General features: G+C 42.5%; 1 protein-coding gene across 16 annotated transcripts in view; it reads right to left on the bottom strand.

The window, feature by feature from the left end:
* TMEM131L (transmembrane 131 like) overlaps window positions 1-21,208 on the bottom strand; it is a 71,044-nt gene extending 49,836 nt beyond the window's left edge. For 8 of the 16 annotated variants that reach the window (XM_083631000.1, XM_083630999.1, XM_083630998.1 and 5 more), the window contains exons 1-3: window positions 20,730-21,074; window positions 19,839-19,909; window positions 9,528-9,571 (exon numbers count right to left, since the gene is read on the bottom strand). In XM_083631000.1, coding sequence (XP_083487126.1) covers window positions 9,528-9,571; window positions 19,839-19,909; window positions 20,730-20,853 — 239 coding nt within the window. In that variant the 5' untranslated portion in view covers window positions 20,854-21,074. Of the gene's footprint in view, window positions 1-9,527; window positions 9,572-19,838; window positions 19,910-20,729 lie in introns of all 16 variants that reach the window. The other 8 variants (XM_083630990.1, XM_083630988.1, XM_083630987.1 and 5 more) reach the window with 4 other exon arrangements.
* Between the last annotated feature and the right edge of the window lie 4,602 nt (window positions 21,209-25,810).

Raw genomic sequence — 25,810 nt, forward strand, 5'->3', positions numbered from 1 at the left:
TAAAACAAGCGATGATTGGCAAGCCAGCAAAAAAAACGCATAGTTTGCTTCCAGAAAACAAACCATGGTGGGTTCGGACATTTAAACAAACCACAACTTGGCTAAACCAACCATGTCTTTACATTATGTTCCAACCAGGCCATTATGAAATTGGGTAGACTGAGAGTGATTGGGCCAAAGTCACTCAAGTGAGCTTCATTACTTAAATAAAGATCTTAACATAAATCTCACTGGGTCCATTGCTCTATCCACACAACACCAAAGAAATGCAGTTGCTCCATCTGCAGTCTGAAGGTAGAACAGTTTTACCTCTTCATTTGCTGTTCGTGTGTAACTGTCCGAAGAACTACTGTGACACACATCTTACTCATGGTCAGAGCTACAGTTTAAGAGGTGGATCTGACCACAGGTGATTTTGCATGTCAGAGCTCTAGTATATTCTTTGGAAGCTATATTGTCAGAGGGAACTCAAAACCAGTAGCAGCTCTCATATTTGTAATCTGCACCGCCAGATGGGAACACATGATAATAGCATTCTTAAAACTTGCAACTTTCTTAAGGATGCATTGGAAATCAGATATTCCTTCAAATTTTCATGTTTTTGCTTTGCAGTTGTGTCCACTTCTTAATTTGTTTTTGTCACACTTGTATTTTGCTCACCCGTCAAGGAATTCAGGGTATGTGGATATTATCCCACATAAAATAGGAAAGGTTATGTAATAAGTAATTTGTTCAATGCTATCCAGTGAACCCTTTAGCAACCCAATGTCTGCAGCCAAAGACATTATCGGTCATTAACTGAGCAGTAATAAAATGGTTCCAAACTCATCTTTGTGGTCATGCTGAAAAGGAGAGGGCTTGAAGTTCACCTTGGCTTATTCATGTCACACTGAACGTTCTGCCATGACATCCAGATGTTGACACTATGACTCTCCTTGTAAACAGCCTGTGTTTAAAGGCAGTATGGAACATAACACCCTAAGTTATCCTTAAAATGTACAGTACCTTCTTTTAGGACTTTGGGATGAAGCCAAGTAGTAATCTCAACCTTTTTAACTAGAATTCTAATTGATACTGCTAAGTTATATTTTTAAAAAGGAGGGAGAAGAGCAGTATAAATCAGCCGTGCAAGAGTATACCTCTTTAAAAGACAAATACACACACACACACTCCCAAACATGTTATCTTTAAAACAGGGTATAAAAACCAGACAATCTGAGCTGCACTTAGAAAGACCGCAATCTTAGAAATTCACCAGTGCTGTAAAAAGTGGACGATTACTACCAGTAATCGTACTGGCTAGCAGGACTTATTTACAATGGGAGGAGGAGGGGAGTGACAGGATGGGGGATGGGACAAGAGACTCAAAGTGGAAACATTGCAACAGAAATCAAATTGGCACTGAAGAAAAGCAGTTAACAGCCACAACAAAGCATGTAAGTCATGGGTCAAGGAGCTGGTCAAGTAGAAGAGCCCCTTCAGCTCCTGGCATTCTGTTGCTACTTGCCGTGAACAAGGCTTTGAAAATGACAAGCAGCAAGATATTGTGGAAGAGTCTTTCAACACAAACTAACCCCTCAGAAGGCAGCACATTTTCCATGTCGTTGCAAAGGCTTTTTTAAAAACAAAAAAGCATTGCTACACCCAAGTTTAGATAACACTTCACCTCTAAAATATAAGTGTTGGCTAGGTCTACTCAACTGAGAAACCACAGGGAAAATGAAACCTCATTCAGTAAATTTACGATTTGTCCTCTCAAGCACAACAGATGGTTCAGAACATTTGCGTTGCCAACTGTATTTATCTGACTAGATCTCCGAGTCTGTTTTCTTTCATTTCGCTTTAGTTATTTCATCTCTGAAGCATCATTTCCCAGTTAAGATTATATCCAGCATCTTTCTCAGATATATCCCTGCTTCTAGTTAAAACATTTAATTTCTGGTTTTTCATACTCCTTTTTTTTTTTCAAAACTGAGAACTTGTCCACCACAATTCTTGGATTTAGGCATAATAACAAGCTATGCTTTAGTCTCCCTCTCCTTACAAGAGCTGCAATATCAGCTGTGTTTGTTATGTCCAAACCCATACAAATTGTGTTTAGTCTCAACTCAAGGGAAACAAGCCAAGTGGTTTCTAATATTGGCCTGTTTCCCAACCCGGGGTAGCTGATGTGCATTATCCAGATGTTTGACATCAACTCCCATCAACCCCAGCCAGCATATCCAATGGTCAAGCAACATGGAAGATGTAGTCTAATACCCACTATTGAGAATAGTCTCAATGGCTATTCCTGTCATTAACACAGCTTGTCCAGATTCAGGCATAGGAACAAACTGTGCTTAGTTGAAAAAAGAAAGATAAAACATCTCATCTCTTCCTTGCAGGTACGGCCTGTGGCTTGATCACTTTACACTAAATGATCGTTTAGCGTTACTTTCAAACCTAGCCAGCAAAACATTCTGATTTTAAACCTCTTACACTTCTCACAATTATATTAAGCTCCACTTTCTTGTTCCAGCCTCTTGCAGCAAAAGTGGCAATTATGTCTGCCTGCATTTCTTTCATAAAATATTAACAAGATATTTGTCTTTTAAGATTAATTTGAAATTGGAACTCCATTAAATACACACAAAAGAGAAATAACAGTCAGAAAAATAATTGAGAGAAGCATTAGCAATGGGAAAATGGTATGTATTAAATTACTTCAGTTCAACATAGGAATCGAGGATTATTCTGACACTTGGCTGCCCTTTGACGAATACCCAGACAAAGCAACTGTCACTAGCTATAAAACTTAAGAGACTATGTTCTTTCTTTTGTCCTCAAATGCTATTTTCACCAGCTGCTGTTAGGATAATCTTGAGGAAAACACACACCAGATAATTAATTTGAAGTAATTTCAGCTTCCTTCTCTCCTTGATAAATTTTTAATGCAACCTACAAAACTGATGCTTACTGTTATTTACAAGGTTCAAGAACTAAAATATAAAGGTAATAGAATTGCCATATTTACTTTAGCAAAACAAGAACAAAAACCACAAACAGGATAGCATATTGATAAATATATCAAGAAGTGGTACATTAGAATAGGTTAAACACATCAGTACAGAGAAAGAGAATTCCCTTATTGGTATAACAGAAATTATGAGATGGTGAAATTACTGTTCATGAGGATCTGTATTTTAGGCGCTTGATTACCCTTTGGGGGTCATAGTTTAAACAGAGCAGAGCTTACAGAACCAGTGAACAGGCACAAGGAGCTAATGGCAAGAAGAGGCTACTACACCTCATCAGTCTAGCCAGAACAGGAGATCTAGGTAGTCAACAGGGCAGAGATGAGAACCTGTGATCTTGCAGATGTTCCTAGACTCCTGGCCATTGGGCTTGCTGACTGATGTGAGCTGGAGTGTTACAACATCTAGAGGACCACAGTTTCCCCAAGCCTACAATGAGGAGTGGCTTGGTTTGGGAAGTTTTTTATGCTAAAAGGCAAAAGTTAAGTAGCTACAATTGTCCATTATCACTATCTACAACATGGTAATATTGCTCTCATTATACAGAGTTGCTCCTCTAGAAATGCCTGTACCATAACTAGGATAGCCACCTTTTGGAGCTTGACCATCTGCCTGACCCAGTATAAATCACTCTGGTCATTCCAATTGATGACCATACAGTTATGAGCCCCTGAAACAGATCCATTTTGCTTGTTGTCTGTGCACTCAAACACTGTTTTAATGTTTTGTTTTTATTATACATTGGTACCTCGGGTTACAGACGCTTCAGGTTACAGACTCCGCTAACCCAGAAATAGTACCTCAGGTTAAGAACTTTGCTTCAGGATGAGAACAGAAATTGTGTTCCGGCGGTGTGGTGGCAGCGGGAGGCCCCGTTAGCTAAAGTGGTGCTTCAGGTTAAGAACAGTTTCAGGTTAAGAACGGACCTCCAGAACGAATTAAGTTCTTAACCCGAGGTACCACTGTATTGTGCTCTGCTGTATTGTGTACAATATCATAATGAGATCCCACTGGGATCTAATTGCCTGGAGCAGCTTAGTGTGCTGGAGAAAGCAGTTTGGATTCGAAGTACTTCTTCCAAATGGAGCACTTTTCTCTCTGCAGAGAAAAAAACTGTTCCATTTGCAGGCAGCACTTTGAATACAAACCACTTCCCCAACATATGTAGGAAAAAATGGTACATCTTTAAACAGGTCATTCCTCCTTCTACAGAGGAAGGAGTTTGTGTTTCAAGTGATTGCTCCAAAAAGACTCTGAAGAAGTGCTCAGTAACTGCAAATGAGCTGATTAGCAGTTACAGGAAACCCCCTTGAAAGTGCACTCTCACTGCCATTCAGCTGATTGTCGCTGGAAGTGCATCTACAAAGGAGTGCACCTGTAATGGAGATTGCTGTAACCACTGGCCAGCTGATCTGCAGTTACAATGATCTTTTAACTCTGACATGCACTGTCCGCATGACATTAGACCATCAGGTGACTGACAGGCAGGTAATCTCACCCACCCATCAAAGTTGGCCTACGGATACAGCAGGGGGAGGATGAAGAATAGTGATCAAAGTTACCAACAGCATGGATGTCCAGCAACGTAGTTGCTCCTGAACAGACTCAATCCCAGCTCCTAAAAGAACCAGATCTCTCTTTCTGCATATTCTGATCTCTAACCTATATAGAAACATTTTTTTAGTAGCACATAACACATATAACCTCATTTTCCAAGTCCCAAAATGTCTGATGGTTCAGTGTCAAGGAGACTGATGCTAGACAAACAACTGAACTTTAGATTAGATTTATAATGTAGATAGCATGTCTTGTGATTTTACTGCCGCTTCTGTGTTTATTTTGTAACACTCCCCCTCTCCCAATCCTGACACAGAGCAGTCTTAACTGAAATATATATTAACTGTGCAACAGGGTGCATATTAACTCAGTAGTAAATCCCACTGAGTCCAATAAGGTTTACTGCTTAGTAGGCTTAATACTGGAATTGCAGCTTTGACATGCAGTACATAAAGGTATAGACATGTGCAGTACTGTACAAGAAATACGTGTTACTGCCTTTCATTTGTATTAACAAATAAACATTAACTCTCAGAAGAACATAAATACACTAGCAGTTTCCTGATCCTTATACTAAGTACATAATACCTTATACTTTCCAAATAACTTTTAGAAACTCAAGGACCGTTAACTTGAACCCATAATGGAAATTTTTTATAAACTCAAGGACCATAAAATATTTCATACTTTAAAATGATTTGAAGAATAGTCAGATTAAGAATGATTATGTTGGTTTAAAGGCTCCTGGAAAACAAAACCCTCTTCAAATGTTAGGATTGTAAACAAGCTGAAGGCATTTCACCAAAATGTTTCAAATGTCACAACTCTGACATCCAAGAAAGCTGTTTTTAATCAATACAGGAATAACAAACACAAAGCTATTTTCCACATTCATGTTCTTCTATGCAATATTTTTGTTTTCCTTTTAAGTAAAAGATCTTTTGACATGCCCTCCAACCTCAAAAGATAAAACTGTAGACTGTGCAATGTGCTGTGAAAAATACCAGCAGCACAAACAGCACCACAATCCTGGCTCTCATGCAGCTGGAGAACCTTGATATATGATATACAATGTTAATAGATGGTTTTATAAGAATAATAAAAAGTAGTAACCACATCATGCTTATTCTGCTTGGCTTCCATACTAGCTCCCCCCTACCAAAAAACTAGTAATTATCCATTAACAACAGAGACATCACATATCTCTATAGATTCATATAATTGCTTATATCCAGAGCAATCAACTTTGTGACTTACTGTATATTTTCCCAGGAGTACTAAGAACTAGAATGGAATTTGCCCACATGGAACTACCAATAGTGACACATAAATACTAGATTCATTAAGGCATGTCCCCTGATAGTTTCCTTGAACTCCCAGCTGCTACCCTTTTGTATAATTTGCTGAGATTCCCATGTGGAGCACAAGGACAACCTGTTTTGGCACAAAAACCAAATCTCATGTCAGCTTCTCAATGAGCAGACTGGTAAAGTGAAAGACCATCCTGGAAAAGACAACCCCTCCAATTTTAAATCTAACAATAAAAATAAGTTTGTTTCCCTAACATAGTCCAATGACAGAAATTTTATGTAGGTCAATTAATTTATTAATGAATTTCATGTCGCACACCATTTTAACATGGTAAAATGCACTTGGAGGACAAGCAGAAAGGCTGATTGTCTGGAGTTTAATAAGTAGAAAAGCAGTGACTCTGAAAAAGTTTAGCATAATCAGATATAAGCAGTCTGCCTGACCTATTTCAACTATGGCAGTTATTACATTATTTCAACTGGTTCACCTGGTGCAGGGAATTGCTTTCTCCACTAACATGTGAATAATGTAAACAATGTATTCAGTTTCAGCCTTCCCACTGGATACTGGCATCAAAACATAGCAGTGGGAGCTTGGCCTCAAGGGTCCACCTAAGAAGTCAGAATATGTATTTCAATCTGCAGTACTGCTGGAACTTATTACCACCCCATTTCTAATGATGCTCTTCAACTCATAGCTTCCATTATCCCCAAAGGACCCGCCCATAATTTAGGAAGGAGCAGGTAGAACATTCAATGTCTCCTAGTTTGAGATGGTTTCTTTATCAGCTAGATAAAGAAAGTAGATTCAATTAAAGCATTTACCTAGTAAATGGCTACATTTCCTACACTAAACAAAATACCAACTACCCGGTAAAGACTAAGACCAATGAGAGACACATGAGCTAAATCTTCCCTTTGGTTATGGGAAACTTAATAGTCCATTAGGATACATTTATGGTGACCAGCCTACAAAGCTGCAAAGAGAAATACTTCTTCAAAAATGTCTAGCATGATGGCATCTTGGACAACGGCATTTATATATTCAGTTCTAACCAAAGCAGACATTTGGATTTGGATTTTGGATATAAAGAAAACAGGTAATAGAATCATCATCTTATCTGCACATCATACTAAATGACCTTATAGAGATATTCTGAGGTTTGCCTACACACATACACACAGGAAGTCAGTTGTCTGTGCATCACCGGTTATTTCTAAAATTAGACTAATGAGTTAATTAAAGAATACAACATTGCAGATCATTATCATGTTTTGAGAGCTTAGTAGGGCTTTTTTTTTAAACAACAACAGATACTTTATCAACTTTCAGAAATTGTTATGCATTTAGCTTTTGCCCATTAATTTGTACCTGTTCTTTATAGAAATCGGGGGTGGAGGGGGAGTTTTGGGAGTTGGTTGGATCTGGCCTGTGCTTACTTATATCCAAATATAGGAAAATAAATTCTTAAGAACAGTTGAAGATATATTCCAACTTCTAGATTCTCTCTCCATGCTATTGGAATATTAAAGGAATGTTCGCACGAATAAGTGAAAGGAGCTAGATTTCTCAAAACAGAACAGGTCTTTTCTTCACCTGCTAAAGCAATTCCATGATCCAAGTTCATTGAATATATGAACAGAAGACAGATCACTGAATAGGAGGAATGGGGAGTGTACGCGTACATACATATCAGCTTATTAAAATTGTGAAAGTGCATCTTCTGGGATAATAAAGAATAACGGAGACCAATTTTAACCTGTGAAGTCTGGTGTAGGCATTAGGCAGCAGCTCACTTCAAACCAGTTTAAAAACCACTCATTTTTAAATGTCTCGCATGCACACAACACATGTTGAGAAGGCAGCTATTGAGGGAGGTCAAAGCATCTCCTAACTCCTATCAGCCCCAGAAAACATGGCCAGTGGCCAGGGATTATGGGAGCTGTAGTTCAACAACATTTGGAGAGTCTAAGGTTCTCCACACCTGCTCTATAAAGTATCCTTGAAGTCTAATAGTTTGAGAATTTTTTTAGACTGAAAGAAAAAGTGCCATCAAAATTATGGAAGATGTACTCTATAGAGTACTAGTTGAATGTTGGACTTTGCTCTTAACTGGGTGCACCAAGCCATTCTGTTTTCACTGCAAAGGTAAGCCAGTCTTTGCTCCAATCATTAATAATCATTAATAGCTGTACTAAAGAATTCCAGGTAGAAAAACCAACACTGTCAACTTTGTTAAGGAAAAATAAAGTGTGAGAGATTGTTTATATAATCAGTTTTTTGTGTTGTTTTTTTAACTCCACAAGGTGGGTAATAACCATAGGTTTGCTTGCAAGATGAAGCCATACCAAGATCTCATTCTATACTACAATACCAGGAAAGGCCAGAGTGAGTTAAAAGACACCAAGCCCAGAACCAGGTGAGCCTCCCTGGAGAGAGCATTTTAGACTTGGGGTGTCTGCCCTAAAAGGTCCTATTGCTTATCACCTTACATCTGAAAGGAGACACACCCAGAGAGGACCTCGAATGAAGATCTGAATACTCATGCAGGTTATATGAGGAAAGACAGTCTTTGATATCACTCTCTAGATGACTTGGAGCAGAGTAAAGCTCCAAAATGGACCATAAAGGAACTTGGTGTGGGTTTAAAACTGGTTACATGGGCTAGGTTTCTGGAGCCTAAGTTAACCATCTAGCTGCTGTGCTTTGTATTACCTAAGGTTCCTGAACCATCTTCAAGGGCAGCACCACATACAACGCACTGTAGTAATCCAAATGGATTAGTGCTTTTATACAACTAGTTAATGCCACAAGGTTATTAAAAATATACCGTATGTACTAGCTAATGCTAGTCATGATATGGTATGAATGCCCTTGAACAGGACAGCTGTTGAGAGAGAATGCAGGTGCAGCAGGTGACACATTTACCTTACCAAAAGGCCTGAAAATGCCAAGTTCTTCAATGCCAAGTAGATTTCAATTTTTACATTCAGAAAACTAAATGAAGCAATACGCTTCTCAAAACAGCCTTCACTGGGGGAAAAAATCCTGTTTTTTCCTTGGCAGGAAAACAAGGAGCAGTGCAATTACCATCTGCTCTAGGCTTTAATCATTTGCTGGCAATAAGAAGGTAAAAGAAACTTGATCATACTCTTAGACAGTAAGAATGAATATGCACTAATAAGAAAACCTGAATTCAGTTTTAATTAAACAAAGCATCAACAAGGCACCCCCCCTCTCTCTTCTGTATTTTATTTCTGTTAGTATGGATTCTCTGGAAAAAGACTTTTTTATCTGAAGAGACCCTGGTACTTCAACATTTTAAAAAATTAAACTTATATTGCATGGGTAATGAATACTGCATGAGAAGCATTTTTTAATTATTATTATTAAAGCCTCATTCATTGATCTATTGATAAATAAACCAGATTTCCATAGAAATATTGCAGGGCAACATACAACATAAAACCACAACACTGACAAAAACAACAGGTTAAGCTGTTAATCTTCATCACTCAACTAAGAGAGCGAGTATAAATTAAATTATTCAAAGCAACCGACTTCACTATTACTATAGGGAATAATGCAAACATAGCTTATTGTTGTATGATGGAAGATGTTTATTTTTATCTTAACATTGCTTACCTCTGCTCTTGTGGATGATCTTCCACATCCTCCTCTGTTTCAGCCTAGTGGACAGAGAAAATACTATGAAATATAAGCAGCAAATATAAGTTTTCAGCATACATTTGTATTTTAGCAATCCCAGAGCTGTTTAAGGATATTCTGTTCAGTGGAACCCCCTATACTGAATGATGTTTGAAGCAGCCCACTTCATTTTGCTAAGCACTGATTTATCAGCGAACACCACAAATTTAAGAACCAGTACAAGTGAGTTCAATATAGCTGAAGAAATTGCAGAGTCTGGTTTCTCACATTTATCAGTTTAACAGTGGTCAATAATTTTAAGCAAACAAATAATACCTTTTTCTAAATTAAATACATTCATCTGTCCAGACTACATTTTTTTAATAAAAGTAAGTTAAGATGTGAAAAAATAGCAAGCATCACTACTGAGATTAGTAAAAGCAGTCAGTATTATTTCAGAAGGTAGCATAAACAGCCAAGCATATCACTCCAAATGGTCTTCAGAAAACCCCACAAGCACTGAAGCAGCATTTCCTAACCTTGCAACCTCCATAAATTGTTGGGACTATTTTCAGGCTGGAGGGTGCCAAATTATCCCCGCCCCCCCCCCGTACAACCTTCCCTCAGACCTGGAATTTTGAAATACTGAGTCATTTTCATCCTTTCAGACAACAGTGCCTATCAGTCCTCACCACTGCTATGCTGTTTGGGACTGATGGGAACTTGAGTCCAACAGCATCGAGAAGAGCATACAAATTTGAGGAACCACTTCAAGTACCTGTGAACATCCAGGTACCGTATTTTTCGCCCTATAGGATGCATTTTTTCCCCTCCAAAATTGAAGGGGAAATCTGTGTGCGTCCTATGGGGCGAATGCAGGCTTTCGCTGAAGCTTGGAGAGCGAGAGGGGAAGCTATCATCAGCAAGCCTGGGGAGCCCGCGGGAGTTCCTGCAGGGCTCCCTGGCTGCGAATAGCAGCCTGCTGCCCGGAGCGCGGGGCGCGCTGAAGCAGAGCACCCCGCGCTTCGGGCAGACATCGGGCAGCCCCACAAGCTCGGGGGACAGTGGGGAGGCGCAGCGCCGCCATCCCGCTGTTCCCCGACCTGGTTTTTTTGGGGGGGAAATAAAGGAAACATTTTTTTCCTTTATTTCCCCCCCCAAAAAACTAGGTGCGTCCTATGGGCCAGTGTGTCCTATGGGACGAAAAATACGGTACTTGGTTCTAATGAAAAATATTTTGTTTTACTTGAGGTACCTTAAGTGCCAGGACGATACACATCTGTTGCTTGTTGCCCACCCAAAAACCTAAAGTGTGTGCATTTAGACAAAATGAATCTGTATCAGTAATCCAGAGAAAACAGATGTACAAGCCATAAAATGTATCCCTATAAGCTTTGCTCCTTCTGAGTTCATATAAAAACAAACCACCTCAAGTGACCAACATCCAAGCCTATCTTAGAAGAAAGGCCCACGGATAAAATGATGCAACACTTCATAGGTCAAACATATGCATTTTAATTGTTGTATTTTAGGGTTGACATATTTCAAAAGGTACAATTCCTAACACCCACAAACTTCGTTGAGCTTTTTTTGGGAAAACCTCCCCTGCCCCCAACGGTGTTTTAAAGCTTTTTGGAGCTGTTTCTGCTGCTTTTTCCATAGCACTACCATAGATCCAGGTTTTCCCTGACTAAATTCCCCTGACGCCATTTTTACACCTGAAAACCAGGACACGTCAGGAATTTTCCTGACATATGGCAAGCCTATTGTTTTTCTACCCCTACCTCACTCCTATGTGTCCTCAGATACAGGAATGAGCAGCAAGAATAACTCATGTTTAACAAGTAACGGGGGGGGGGGCATCCAAAGGTTTCCATGGCAGCAGGCCCATCTGCACTGCCAACTCTATTCTCATGGAAGTTTGACCAACTCCTCTGAACACATATGAATACATGCATTTGTAAATGTGTGTCCAGCAAGATTATTCAGGCATCTTTTATTTAATGTTCAGCATCTTATTAACTCCACAAGCTAACTATACCATGATATCATTTCAGATAGCATTTGATTTCAGTATGTCAAAAAACTAGCTATCTATTATTCACTGTATAAAATTTAGTTGAGCATAATATAATATGCGGATAGGATACCAGTGCACAGTCACTGTCAAGATAAGGCTGGAAGAATCACTTACAAATTGATGCTGTCCACCTATTCTGCAGTTAAATAAAGGCCCCTGAGCTTTAGGTCCAGTCGTGACCGACTCTGGGGTTGCGGCGCTCGTCTCGTTTTATTGGCTGAGGGAGGCGTACAGCTTCCGGGTCACATGGCCAGCATGACTAAGCCGTTTACCTTCCCGCTGGAGCGGTACCTATTTATCTACTTGCACTTTGACGTGCTTTTGAATTGGGAGGCTGGCAGGAGCAGGGACCGAGCAACAGGAGCTCACCCCGTCACGGGGATTCGAAGCGCCAACCTTCTGATCTGCAAATCCTAGGCTCTGTGGTTTAACCCACAGCACCACCCGTGTCCACCAAATGTCAATAATAAAAGCACCATCCAGATTTTTTTTCTTTTTTTAAGTTGGCTAACAGCCTACATATCAGCAGAAAATTACAGCTGCTTGAAAACTCCTGGGAGAGTCCCGGAAATCACAGATTCATAAAAGATGGGAATGGCATTCCATTCATAAGCTCAGACTCTGGGAAACCAATGTCCCCAAAGCCCATTGCTGGCAACCCAGTGACTCATGGCAAGTAGTGAATCCAGTGTCATACATTTTGGAATCTAGGTGGATATGCTCAAATTATATGTATACCTCCCAATTCTCTCTTGAAGAATCTCTGTCAAGAGGAAAGAGAAGAATCCATTTTCCCCATGAAACCACATGCAACCTCTGAAAGTTGCAACAGCTTCAACCATAGCTTTGTAACACAGGTGTGTATGTGCAGATGTGTGCAAATAATACCCTTAAAATAGACAAATGGGTGCATTCTCCTTACAGTTGGGTATATTCTTGCATGCAGGTTTGACGGCCAATGCCCTTAAGGATTTTGCTTTCCCCTTCCTTCAAAATGTTTCTAGGTTTGCTCAATTGAACTATATAGACAGCCCTAATAAAACATTTCGTGAATCCGTTGGCTATGGGGAAATTTAGAACAAAGCACTTTTTAGCTCCGGGTCATGGCTTGTGGCATGTTATCAGGATAAAGTTAATCTGTAATGGAGTTTAATTGTGGTATAAATGTGATTTAACACAAAGACTAAAACGACCTTCAGACTCCTTGTAGGCCTGTAATTCTGTAACCAGATTCTGCTATGCAGATTCCATATTTAGAGTTATTTTAAACCATCAATGGTAGTTCTTCAGTTTTTTTACCAATCTCTCTTTCTCTCTCTCTCTGAAAGTTTGCAACAGTGTATTGTCAAAATATAGATGAAGGAAAGTATTACCAGCAGTCCTACACAAGCTAGTGATTAACTTTATCTGGCTATAGCTCTTCATGCAACAAGCAAAAACAAAGATAGGGCTCTAATCAGCTGGCACCCTCTGCACCAATTTCTTCATGTATCTGGGGCAGTGTTCATATTTGGAGAAGCAGCAGCAGCTGCTTTATGTTTCCAGACTTGGCTTTGTCCAGCTTAATTTTTCTTGGTTTCAATGTTTCTTTTGTTTCTCATTAGTTTCAAGTTATAACTGTATCATATATTTTGTATCAGTCTGATTCCAAGACCTTTAGGAAATGCCCACAGTAGCTTAAGTAAAATAAATGTGGAAGCTTGCTGATAATTGAGACAAAACTGTATTTGTAACACCTTCACAGCTGCTTCATTTTATTTAATCTTTGCCCACAAGTACCACCAAAATAAAAAAGGAAATACTAGTCCTTAAAAAAAAAAAAAAACAAATTAACCAATGCTCCCACAAAGGAAAGTTCAAAGGAAACCTGCTATTTGTGGTTGCTTTTATATGCATTTTGATGGCATATATTCATATACAGCAATCACTGTTGTAGTGATGTATAAATACAAAAACATGCTTGTTTAAAGCACACCAAATACAACTCAGGTTCGGCTCTCCTTGGGCACCAAGGAGTGCAGTTAGAGGTTGGGGGTAGGGACAGCATCAGATATAGCCACTGCCACAAAGTCATTCCTACTTCCCTGAAAGTTAACTGGAAATCATTTCTTGAATGGGCTAGGACTCCCTAGACGGCCTCGTCATACAGCTGAGGGCACACAAGGAAATTTAGGTAACCACAGACACATATATGTAAATGCAACATTTCTGTACAAATTCATAGTGGATAGGAGGGGTTGTTCGCACAGACATCATTGGGAAAATGGTCACTGCACAACTGCTTGGCAGAAAGTGAGGGTTTTCTCCATGCAACCTGGTAAGCTTAAGTTGGCTATTTTATTTTTTTCAACTTGCAAGTGACTAAAAATAGGTATTATATGGCACAATATTATTTCAGTAGAGCAGTTATAGCACTGTCTCATCCCATATTACTTGACCACATTTGCACTGTATCATATGCACCCAAATGCACTCATATTTCCTTCAACCTTCAGGTAAGTTTTACTCAGACCATTTATGTCTGGTCCATTCATTTCAATGGGTCTACTCTGAGTAAAACTTAGTTGCATACTACCTTTTACCTCTACATATAGAAAAGGTCTCTTCTACCCTCCGGTGGCATTCCAAAGCCATCCAACAATGACTAAAGTTCTGACAGAACTTAAAATAATTACTCTGGTGGCTGGGTATTTTCACAAACAAAAACTTAACCCTCAATTCATTTTGTTAAATATAACATTTTGTTAATATATTTCCTGCATTGCAGGAGGTTGGACTAGAAGATCCTTGGGGGTGCCAATTCTACAATTCTATGATCTTGGCATTGGAATTTCATACAGGCTGAACAAAAATTGGCAAGCCATAGGGAGAAATGAAACAATATGAATCTAAAAACTAAATCCCTTCCTTGTAAGGCATTTTAAGAAGTAGTCAAACAAAGATCAACATGGCCCTTCTGTTTGGCATGCACTTCTCCTAGCAGCTACAGCAAAGAATGATGATCTGTCAGCAATTCACTGCTGCTTCTTAGAACTGTCAGCAGTGAGATATCTAAATGAGTTTGACTCTATTTTGATACTAGTATGTCTGCCAATAAAAAAATAAAAAATGAGCAAGAATTCATCACCTAAAAAGTTTTCAAAGTGATGTACAGTGGTACCTCGGGTTAAGTACTTATGTAATTCGTTCCGGAGGTCCGTACTTAACCTGAAACTGTTCTTAACCTGAAGCACCACTTTAGCTAATGGGGCCTCCTGCTGCTGCCGTGCCGCTGGAGCACGATTTCTGTTCTCATCCTGAAGCAAAGTTCTTAACCTGAAGCACTATTTCTGGCTTAGCGGAGTCTGTAACCTGAAGCGTATGGTACCCGAGGTACCACTGTAATACACTAAGGAAATAAGAACTTTCCTTTTCTAATAGCTTGGAAAATGTTCTTGGTAGAAAAGAAGAAAGACTATTTTACGTTGAAGTTGAAAGAATTATTTTCCCTACACTGGCGTACAAGAAACAATATTTACAGATATGCTATATATATATATATATATATATATATATACACTGCATAATAATGAAATGCCACATTGCATCCCCCACAAAAATCTCAAATAAACCCCCAAAAGGCAAATGATGACCTCAGCATGCTCTGCTGATACAGAGACTCTTGGGGGGGGGGGGCTGAATGGAGTGATGAGGGCCATAACTAGAAGCACTCAACACTGCAACATTTTATCACAGGGTCCTACTTGCGTATATCTAATTGCCCAAGTGTTCCCACCAGGACTAAAACAATCCTAGAATAGGTCAAGGAATCACTAGCTGACCTCATCTATTAGGTCATTATGACTCTGAATTATTTAGGAAAGAATAATCTCAGTGGCACACCAAGCCACCACTCTGCCAGTTCTCAATCTCTGTTCACCTAACTCCCCTCAATATTAGATACAAACTTTAACAGCAGCTAGAAACATAGAATTGTAGAGTTGGACCAGGTGCGCAGCCTGGGAGTCATTTTGGACTCACAGCTGTCCATGGAGGCACAGGTCAAATCTGTGTCCAGGGCAGCTGTTTACCAGCTCCATCTGGTACGTAGGCTGAGACCCTATCTGCCTGCAGACTGTCTCGCCAGAGTGGTGCATGCTCTGGTTATCTCCCGCTTGGACTACTGCAATGCACTCTACGTGGGGCTACCTTTGAAGGTGACTCAGAAACTACAACTAATCCAGAATGCGGCAGCTAGACTGGTGACTGGGGGCGGCCGCTGAGACCATGTAACACCGGTCTTGAAAGACCTACATTGGCTCCCAGTACATTTCCGAGCACAATTCAAAGTGTTGGTGCTGACCTTTAAAGCCCTAAACGGCCTCGGTCCAGTATACCTGAAGGAGCGTCTCCACCCCCATCATTCTGCCCGGACGCTGAGGTCCAGCGCCGAGGGCCTTCTGGCGGTTCCCTCATTGCGAGAAGCAAAGCTACAGGGAAGCAGGCAGAGGGCCTTCTCGGTAGTGGCGCCCGCCCTGTGGAACGCCCTTCCAGCAGATGTCAAAGCGATAAACAACTACCTGACATTCAGAAGACATCTTAAAGCAGCCCTGTTCAGGGAAGTTTTTAACGTGTGATATTTTACTGTATTTTTGGTTTCTATGGAAGCCGCCCAGAGTGGCTGGGGAGGCCCAGCCAGATGGGCGGGGTATAAATAATAAATTATTATTATTATTATTATTATTGGAAGGGGTTATGACCGCCAGCAAGTCCAACCTTCTGCAATGCAGGAATATTTTGCCCAACGTGGGTCTTGAACCCACAACCCTGAGATTAAGAGGCTTGTGCTCTACCAACTGAGACATCCCAGGTGTCTGGTAAGAAGACCCAAAACAATAAGATAGGGTACAATAAACTAGGCTGGTCAGAATCCCTTTGGATCAGAACACACCAATGTAGTTAACCAAATGACCAGGTTTTATTTACAAAACACACAGAACAGGGAATTACAGCTAACTAAATAAGCAAAGAAAATGTTTGTTCTAAACTTCCCCTAACATATGTGACAGCAGGTCATAACTTTCATGCAGCAGATGATACAAATTAAAAGGCAACAGTTACCAGGAAATCAAAAGATAGAAAACAGCTATCCTATCAATGTCAACTGAATACACTTGATCATGCATTTGTAAGTATTTGCTTGCAGAACTGATGCAGTGGTCTGACTAGCTACCGGATACTGAGAAGGGGTGAGGTAGAGGTCAATCCTACCCGCAAGGTACTGAGTTATAAGTAATACAAATTATGCACAATAAACAGTTACATCCCTAACTTCCATGACAACCATAGTTCAGATCTACCTTGCCTAACCTTTTCTCCTCCAGAATGGAGCTGATGAGAATTGTACTACAAACATCTGGCAGATACTAACTTGGTGAGGACTCTTTTGAATTACTGTGAACAAACCACAGTGGGCCTTAAGTATGAATGTTCCCCTTTCCTCTGCCTCATGTAAGCAGGTGTGAATCCTTCTGCTTCACACTAGAACAAACAACAGTCATGTCATGTCTTGTGGAACTGTGGTTTCTTCTAACTGAAATCAGTAAACAAATCAGAAAACCAAGCCACCTTCATTTCACTCCTTGTTTACACTGTGCTTTTCCTTTCCAATGAATATTCAAATCAGCTATGTAAACTGCTACCACAATATCACTAAGAACAATAAAGCAAGAAATAACACTCCGGGGACATCCATAATTAATCTAAAAAAATAATAATAGTAATTGGTATCTATTTCATATAAAATATAAGAGTATTAACATTGGAATACTAATAAACATCCCTACACATGCATCCCAAATCCAATATTATCCCAGAAACATAGAAAAGATTCCTAACAGCTGTAAATTAAGTTATAAAAAAGTGCACAGTTAAATAGAACTGCAGTAAGACAAAATAAGTAAAGGTAAAGGTAAAGGGACCCCTGACCATTAGGTCCAGTCATGGCCGACTCTGGGGTTGCGGTGCTCATCTCGCTTTATTGGCCGAGGGAGCTGGAGTACAGCTTCCAGGTCATGTGGCCAGCATGACTAAGCCGCTTCTGGCAAACCAGAACAGCGCACGGAAATGCCGTTTACCTTCCCGCCAGAGCGATACCTATTTATCTACTTGCAAGTTTTGGCGTGCTTTCGAACTGCTAGGTTGGCAGGAGCAGGGACTGAGCAACGGGAGCTAACCCTGTTGTGGGGATTCGAACCGCCGACCTTCTGATCGGCAAGTCCTAGGCTCTGTGGTTTAACCCACAGCACCATACGCGTCCCATAAGTAAATTAAGTACTGAAGCAATAAAAAGCTCATGCTTCATACAATTAACCCATCCCACCCTACCCACATATCACAAGTCAAAGTTCAACAATAAACTAAAAACAATGAGCAGCTCTCGCCCTCATCCTGGGCCATCACCTTCTGTCTTCTGCAAGAGACTACAACCCCATCATCCCTAAATATTGACCATGCTAGCTGGAGCTGATGGGAGCTAGTAGCCAACAACACCTACAGGGCACCATGTTGACTGCCATAGCCCTAACAAAGCCTTCTCTCACAAGAAAGATCCCAGGGGACTTGCATCAGAAAGGAGAAGAACATTCTCACCACTACATGCTACATGAAGAGGCAATGTGCAAAAGGGGAAACTCGTCAGTCAACCCACCACCCGCTCACGTAAAATATAGCCTCTTCCGCAGAAGCTGCAGCAGGATGTATGCTCTTCAGCAGATGTATTGCTAGTTCAAACAGAGAGTCTTCTGAAGTGTTAGCAGAGGTGGTTCCCAGGCTTGTAGGCAGTGAAGGTGGCTTAGAGCAGGGTTTCCCAAGCTTGGGTCTCCAGTTGTTTTTGGACTACAATTCCCATCTTCCCTGACCACTGGTCATACTAGCTAGGGGTGATGGGGGTTGTAGTCCCTGTGTTGCTGAACTGCAACTCCTAGTAGTTCCAGCACCATGACCAATGGCCAGGTGTTATGACTTATTGTTCAGAAACATCTGCAGGTTTAAAGGTTCCCCACACCTGCTTCAGTACACCAGACTTTACTAGATCAATCTACTAATATCCTGACACTGCACTGGTGAATTGAGATTTCTGCAATGTACAATCATGCATTTCTCCGAAAACTGCATTTATTAATGCTTCCCTGTGTACAACTACAGACAAACCATTTTTTTTAAAGTTGCAGCTGCTTGGTTTTTGTTTTTTTCCATTGTATCTGTAACAAGAAATGGCAATTTCTCCCCACCTGCACTCAGCCTACCAATTCATTTGCTTTAGACGTAGTATAAATAAATAATTATTTCATTTGGGAACATTCAACATGTTAACTAAGTAAGTAAGTCATTTGGTTTTCAAATTTCAGGCTTCAGGCATTTGTATGCCGACAAGCTATTATCAGCTGCTGAAGACATTTTTATTAGTCAGACACTTCAATAATTGTTATGTATGGTTTGAATTGTGTTAATGTACAATGCCCTGATATTTATAATATAGCAGTATATTCATACTTGTATAAATAAAAATAAATTCCTTTCAATAAAATATTAACTTAAATTGAGAATAGCCTGTTCACTATGCATAAAAATTCTAAAACACTGTATTTTCTCACTTTACTATGGTTGGCATTTAAGGGGAAAACGAAAGATGCTATGTTGTAAATGTGAGGGGGAAATAAGTGTTACAGTTTATAAACTGATGCAGTCTCGAAAAGCACTAAACCAACAGAAGAGAAAAGCAGAACTGATCCTATGCACTGAATTTAATAAGACTTGCTCCCTGTAGGAGTAATGCTGCGATGCTGCATCAATTGGGTTTGTCTTACAAATATCAGTTGCAGCCAGACTTCAGTGCGCCTCCCAACAGCATCACATGTTATTTGATGCCTACCCAATTCCCCTTTCAGAAGCATAATGAAATCATAACTGCGTCTGCTGCCAAAATCCTGGCAAGGTGAGGCGGAAGCGCCACTTCCGGTACTGACCGGGTCTCACCATCTCCCAATCCGAAGCCACCGTAACTTGCAAAATCATGCAAGGTTGAAAAAAGGGCAAACAGACTGAGCTGCAGGCAGCATCGTCGAGGAGGGCAAACTCCCGTTGCGCAGAGTTAAAGGCAAGAGAACTTCCCACCAAGGCCACCTTCCCACGCCTGCGCAATACCCCGCGCGCGCCCCTCCCCCGCGCCCCGCCCCTCATTTCCTTACCTGAGCAGGCAGCAGGAGCTCCCCTTCCTCCGCTTGCCACAACTCCACCACGTTGGGGATGGGGTCCATGGCTAGGGGCGGAAACAAAACAGAAAGCTCCTTTCAATTTCCACCAGCAACAAGAGAGGGGGACGTGCAGAGGCCTGTGGCGTCGACCCACACGCACACGGCGCGAGCTGGGCCTTTCACAGCCAGAGCGCTGCAGGCAGCAGCAGCAGCAGCAGCAGCAGGAGGAGGAGGAGGCTGGGCTTTGTTTTGTTTCGTCCCTGAGACGCTTCCATATTAAAACGCTGCTGCTGCAGCAGCAGCAACGTGCGAAACGCAGGCAGACCCGGCGCACAAAAGGGGCGTCGGAAGCCAGGGTTTTGGGGGGGGGGGGTTTGACGGAAAGCTCAGCCTGGGGCCGAGTCCAAACAAGGGCCTCCTCTTCCTCCAAGCGGTGACCCGCGAGGGCTGCAGACAGGGCGGCATCGCCGACGCCGCCTAAGCAGCAGCAGCAGCAGCAGCGCGAGCCCGTGCAGCGGCAGCGCGCCAGGAAAGGAAGGAGTCCCGCATTGTGGGCCGCCGCCGCCGCCTGCCCGCCTGTCACAAGGTCGCAGCCGCCCTTCGCAGCCCAAACAAAGCGAATAAACAAATAAGAAGCAAAACGGCAGGGCGGACGGAGCTCCGCGGACGAGGCAGGAAGAGGAACTCCGTCGCCTCAGCGGGGCTGGGAACCATTAAGGCGGCAGCGCAGAGCCGCTGCACAAAGGCAGGATGAGGAGGGCGGCTCGTGGGGGCCCGTGGGGGGGTCTCCCTTCGTTCCAGCCCCGTTTTGCCTCAGCGCCGCTTTGCAAAAAGCCCCCCTTCTCCTTTCCAAGCTGGCCGCCTCTTCCAGCCATTCATTCTTACCTTGGCCCTGCGCTTCTCCCGGGCGAAAGCAGGGCAAGAGGACCTGAAAGACGCCGAGCAGGAGGTTCATGGCCGTGGCCGCGCGGCAGTAGCTGCTTTGCGGCGGGTAGCGCAGCCCCGCCATGCTGCCTGGTCTCGGCTCGCTCGCCTCGCCTCGCCTCTGCGCTCAGGCTCGGAGCTGGCTGGCCGAGCTACAGCTGTTGCTGCTGCGGTGGCGGCCGCCGCCTCCCTCTGCTGCGCGCGCGTGTGCGACGCAGATAGGGAGGAAGAGAGCGCGGCGAGGCGCGGGGTGGGACCTGGTCAATGAGAAGGCAGCTTTCCCCTCCTCGCGCTGGGCTCCGCCCCGCGGGAGGAGGAGGAGGCGGAGGCGCTGCTCTTTCCCCAGAGCACATGGGAAAGCGAGCCAGGCCGATGCGCACGAGGGGAAGACAGGAGAGAGCGGGCCACAGCTTGAAGCCCCTGCTCTGCGCCAGAAGAACGGAAGCCCCTCCAGAGCAGTCACCACACACCCGCACAACAGGGCTGGGGGGGGGGGAATTCCCGCCAGTCATGATGACTGCAGAACCCAAGTTATTTGACCCCAGAAGCATGTTTATTTGTTGTCCTCTCAGGACCTCTGGGTGGCTTGACGTGGTAAGCCCTGTTCTCCAGCCCTGCCAACCATTTTATAAGCACAGTCATTCGATGAAATATGCGTCTGAGAAACTGGTCTGAGAGCAGAGCGAGTTCCCATGGCTGAGGGTTAGGCTGCATGCATGCCATACATTTCACACACCCATTTTTTTTGGGGGGGGGGGTTGTAGTTTATTCCCAAGGAGCTACAATTCCCAGTGCCCTGAAACTAGAGTTCCCATGTGGGGGACAGGACGGTAAAGGTAAAGGGACCCCTGCCCATTAGGTCCAGCCGTGACCGACTCTGGGTGGGGTTGCGCGCTCATCTCGCTTTATTGGCCGAGGAAGCCAGTGTACAGCTTCCGGGTCATGTGGCCAGCATGACTAAGCCGCTTCTGGCAAACCAGAACAGCGCACGGAAATGCCGTTTACCTTCCCGTTGGAGCGATACCTATTTATCTACTTGCACTGGCATGTTTTCGAACTGCTAGGTTGGCAGGAGCAGGGACCGAGCAATGGGAGCTCACCCCGTTGCAGGGATTCGAACTGCCAACCTTCTGATCAGCAAGTCCTAGGCTCTGTGGTTTAACCCACAGCACCACCGCGTCCGGACAGGACGGTAAATGTGCTTTAAATGTATGGTGTGCATGCAAGTCATCTGCCAAGTCTTACTTTAGTCCCGCACGTTAACCCATGTGCCACACTGGCTCTCCAGTTACAGATGCAGTGTGAATCTCATGAGAAACTTAGCTAGAAACTCAGATTCTAGATGAGAAGGACTTTCCAGTTTGATTTCATAAGGGTCCTCCTTTACATTCTGATGTTGGAACACAACACAGTAGAGGGTCTTGTTGCAGCTTAAAAGACTACGCTGCCTTCTTGAGGTACCACACGACACTCTTATATTTTTGCTGCAACACCCAAACACAAAACAATGTATCTGAATCATAACTGGCTCCAGATAATATGTTGCTACCTCTTTATCTCTACCTACAAAGGGAAGAGCTTTTTGAGAACATTATGTGTGTTAAGAAACAATTTTCCGTTGTTGATAAATCATCTACCCACACGCAGGCCAATATTATACAAATTTAAAACAAAGTATCGCTGAGTTCAGAATGAGTTATTGGCTGTTTAACATAACAGCCTAGAATGCAAATACCAAGTGCAAACAACACATTAGAGGCATTGCTCAGTGACAGCAGTTCTGTAGCAAACATTTGCCTGGCTGTGCATTATTCCGTTTCATAGGTGATAAAAACTCACACCAATAAAATAATAATAGTAATATTATAACGCCTCCTACAAATTCACAAATTTTAGAACTTTCAAAACCTGAAAAACAAAAACACCTAGTCTGTGTCAGCAAAGATACTGCACTCATTCGAAAACAACAGCAGCAAAGAGGTGGCATTTCAGTAGGTTAGGCTTCGACAGCACTCTGGTGTCAAGTACAAATGAAATATTATCTAAAAGGGGGGCTCTGGTGGTTGTTCCATCTTCATATCAACTTTGTGGTCAAAGTAGAATTAAAACTAGAGGGGGGAAATATTAATGGGATGTTTTAATTGAATGTTGTCTTCATTCCCCCCCCCTCCAAAAAAAAGAATAAGCCTATTTACTCCCAGTTTGAGGCTTGCTTTCCTCCTAGCAGTCTTGCAGATGGATAGAATTGTCCCTTTATTCCATGGGTAGGCAAACTAAGGCCCGGGGGCCGGATCTAGCCCAATCGCCTTCTAAATCTGGCCCACAGATGGTCTGGTAATCAGCGTGTTTTTACATGAGTAGAATGTGTTCTTTTATTTAAAATGCAGCTCTGGGTTATTTGTGGAGCCTGCCTGGTGTTTTTACATGAGTAGAATGTGTGCTTTTATTTAAAATGCATCTCTGGGTTATTTGTGGGGCAAAGGAATTTGTTCATTCCCCCCCCCCCAAAAAAAACATAGTCCAGCCCCCCACAAGGTCTGAGGGACAGTGGACCAGCCCATGGCTGAAAAAGTTTGCTGATCCCTGCTTATCTCTTCCATCGCCTCACATAATCTCTTATTCCTCCAAGACTAGGGTAGGGATTTATTTTTTTCCAGCCTCATGGCTGCATTCCCTCAAGGGGGAATTTCTGGGCTGACCCCACCCTACCTGCATGTCAGGGGTAGGTGAGGCCAGAGGCAAAAATGGGCTACATTCCAGCTTCACCAAAGGCAGTGTTTACACACACACAACCTCCATCCAGACAAGCAAGAGACATTGTCCCAGTTCAAGACCACATTCTAGCCAGGCAGAAGCACTTGAGGAGGGTGTGGGAGCAGGACAAGTGATGGATATGGCCTAGGGAAGAGTCTCCAAGGTCAGACAGGGAGGCCTAGGGAGCCCCACCCTTGAAGTTCTCAACCCCTGATCTGTGAACTCCACAATATTAAAGCCAGAAACAAGCTCTGAAATGCAGAGGTAGGTGAGCAAGCTCCCAACACGAAGTTCCACTTGCCCTCTTCAGCAAACAGTGAGCCCCACCCTTTCTTAGATCACGGATAATTGCTGGTTCACAGCTGCTTAAATTCAGCATTCAAAAACTTTAATTTCTGTTCACTTAAAAAGGCACGCCCTGAGTACGTGGAAAGAGATAAAGGGGTGCTTAGTTTTCCCTTTCTGTTTTTTTAAAGCAGAAGAATACTTCGTCAGAAAGCAGCCCCAAAAGATGCAGAGAGAAGGGGGAGAGCAAAAGCGATTCTTTTTTTGTTTCTTCTGCCAAGATATATTAGAATTGTGGTTTCTTTTCTATACACTGCATAATTACGTAGTATTTTTACATATTTCTTAGACTCTTTTTGTTACATATATGTGTATCAAAGCTTTGCAGAAAGTAGTTCATATGATTCTATTTTTGTGTGCATTTGCCATTTTTAAAATGCAAAGGATAGAAAGAAATAGAGGGGCAGTCATACAATTAGGTGTTTAGAAATGTTTTTTTAAAATAATAATAATATTGCTTTTCCTTAGAAAAGCATATATAAAAGCTCTATTTCCCTTCTTTAAATGCACCCATTATTTGACAAAAGAAGTGGTTTGTGCTCTGTATTGTGAACATTCTGTATATTTAAAAATATAGTTTTGCTTCAAGGTTTAGTCAGGGAGCACCTTGCTTTCTGCAGAGTAGCGTGCATCAAACATATGGCTGTTTCCATCCAGTATCGGGGATTCCCCTGACTGATTGTGGAGACTTAACTTAATCAAGGCACAGCCTGCAGGCTAATCGCTTTCCCCCAGCCTAAAACAGTGTCTCAATTTGTATGCACCTGCAGCAATGCAAGAGTCACTTCCCCATTACATAACTCCACATCGCTCTAACTACATGCTACTTTAACAATCTGATTAGCAATCAAGGCCTGGGTGTTTTGAAATTAAATACTTAAGCATGGGGACCCCCAAGGGATCATCATCTGCTATACTGTTACCACCAACACCCCCAGAGTGGCAATTAGAATCGGAGGGGGCTCCCAATGACATAATTTTCCCTGATGCCAATTGCTATGGGGGATTTTTTACTGAGATCACAGCAGAAGAGCAGAGCAGAGGCTTAAACTACACCTCTCTATGCACTGCAGTACCAGTGGCAGCCACTTACACCTAGTATTAAATTCAAAACACCCGGGACATGATTTCAGTGTGTGATTGAAGCACTCACATAGGTTGGGGTGGGGCCAGACCTCTAATTATGTGGTATACTCACACAAATGGCCAGTAGACAGTTGTGTATTTATGTTTACTGAGAAGCATATACCCCATGTTTGCATTCAATTTACATCACATTCCAAAACAACAATAAAATTGACTGACATGCCACACAAACCCAGGGCGAAAGAGACATGCAGTCAGTAACATCACAGGAAAGCAACTAAAACAACTGGCAGTATTTGGGAGAAATAATAGTTTTCACTTGAAGATTTAGGAGTAAGAAAGTTCTGATTTGCAGAAGACATTGAGAATTTGGATGGGGAGCCCATGGAGTGGAGATGCTTTCAGTGGGGATAGGAACCACTGTTCACATTAATGCAACAGCGGCACTATGCAAACGTGTGGAAAGGGCTCTCTACAAGAGGGTTGCCTTAACTGGGAAGGCTCTGTTCCTGGTTCCACAGCCCTCAAATACCCTTTTAGGATTTTAAAGGCTAAATCCAGGACTCGGAATTGTGCCAGTGGAGGCTGGTCCATTAGAGTAAATGGGACACAGTCCCACTAACCTCTGTCTGTCATCAGCCTGTCACCACCTGCCTGCCTTCTTACTTACTTACAATCTAGGAGGCGACCCTGCTTGCTGTCCGCTTCTCAGTTTTGCCCTTGTTAAACTCAAAGGGAAGAGGGTGTCCTTGATTCTGGCACCAAGGGTTACTCCCCTCCATGCCTTCCACCCTACTGGTCCCAGAAGACACCCAGCCATCATTGGTGCCGAGGAAGAAACAAAAAGCCTGTGGTTA

This window comes from Podarcis filfolensis (genome assembly GCF_964270895.1).
Source record: "Podarcis filfolensis genome assembly, chromosome: 9".
NCBI lineage: Eukaryota > Metazoa > Chordata > Lepidosauria > Squamata > Lacertidae > Podarcis > Podarcis filfolensis.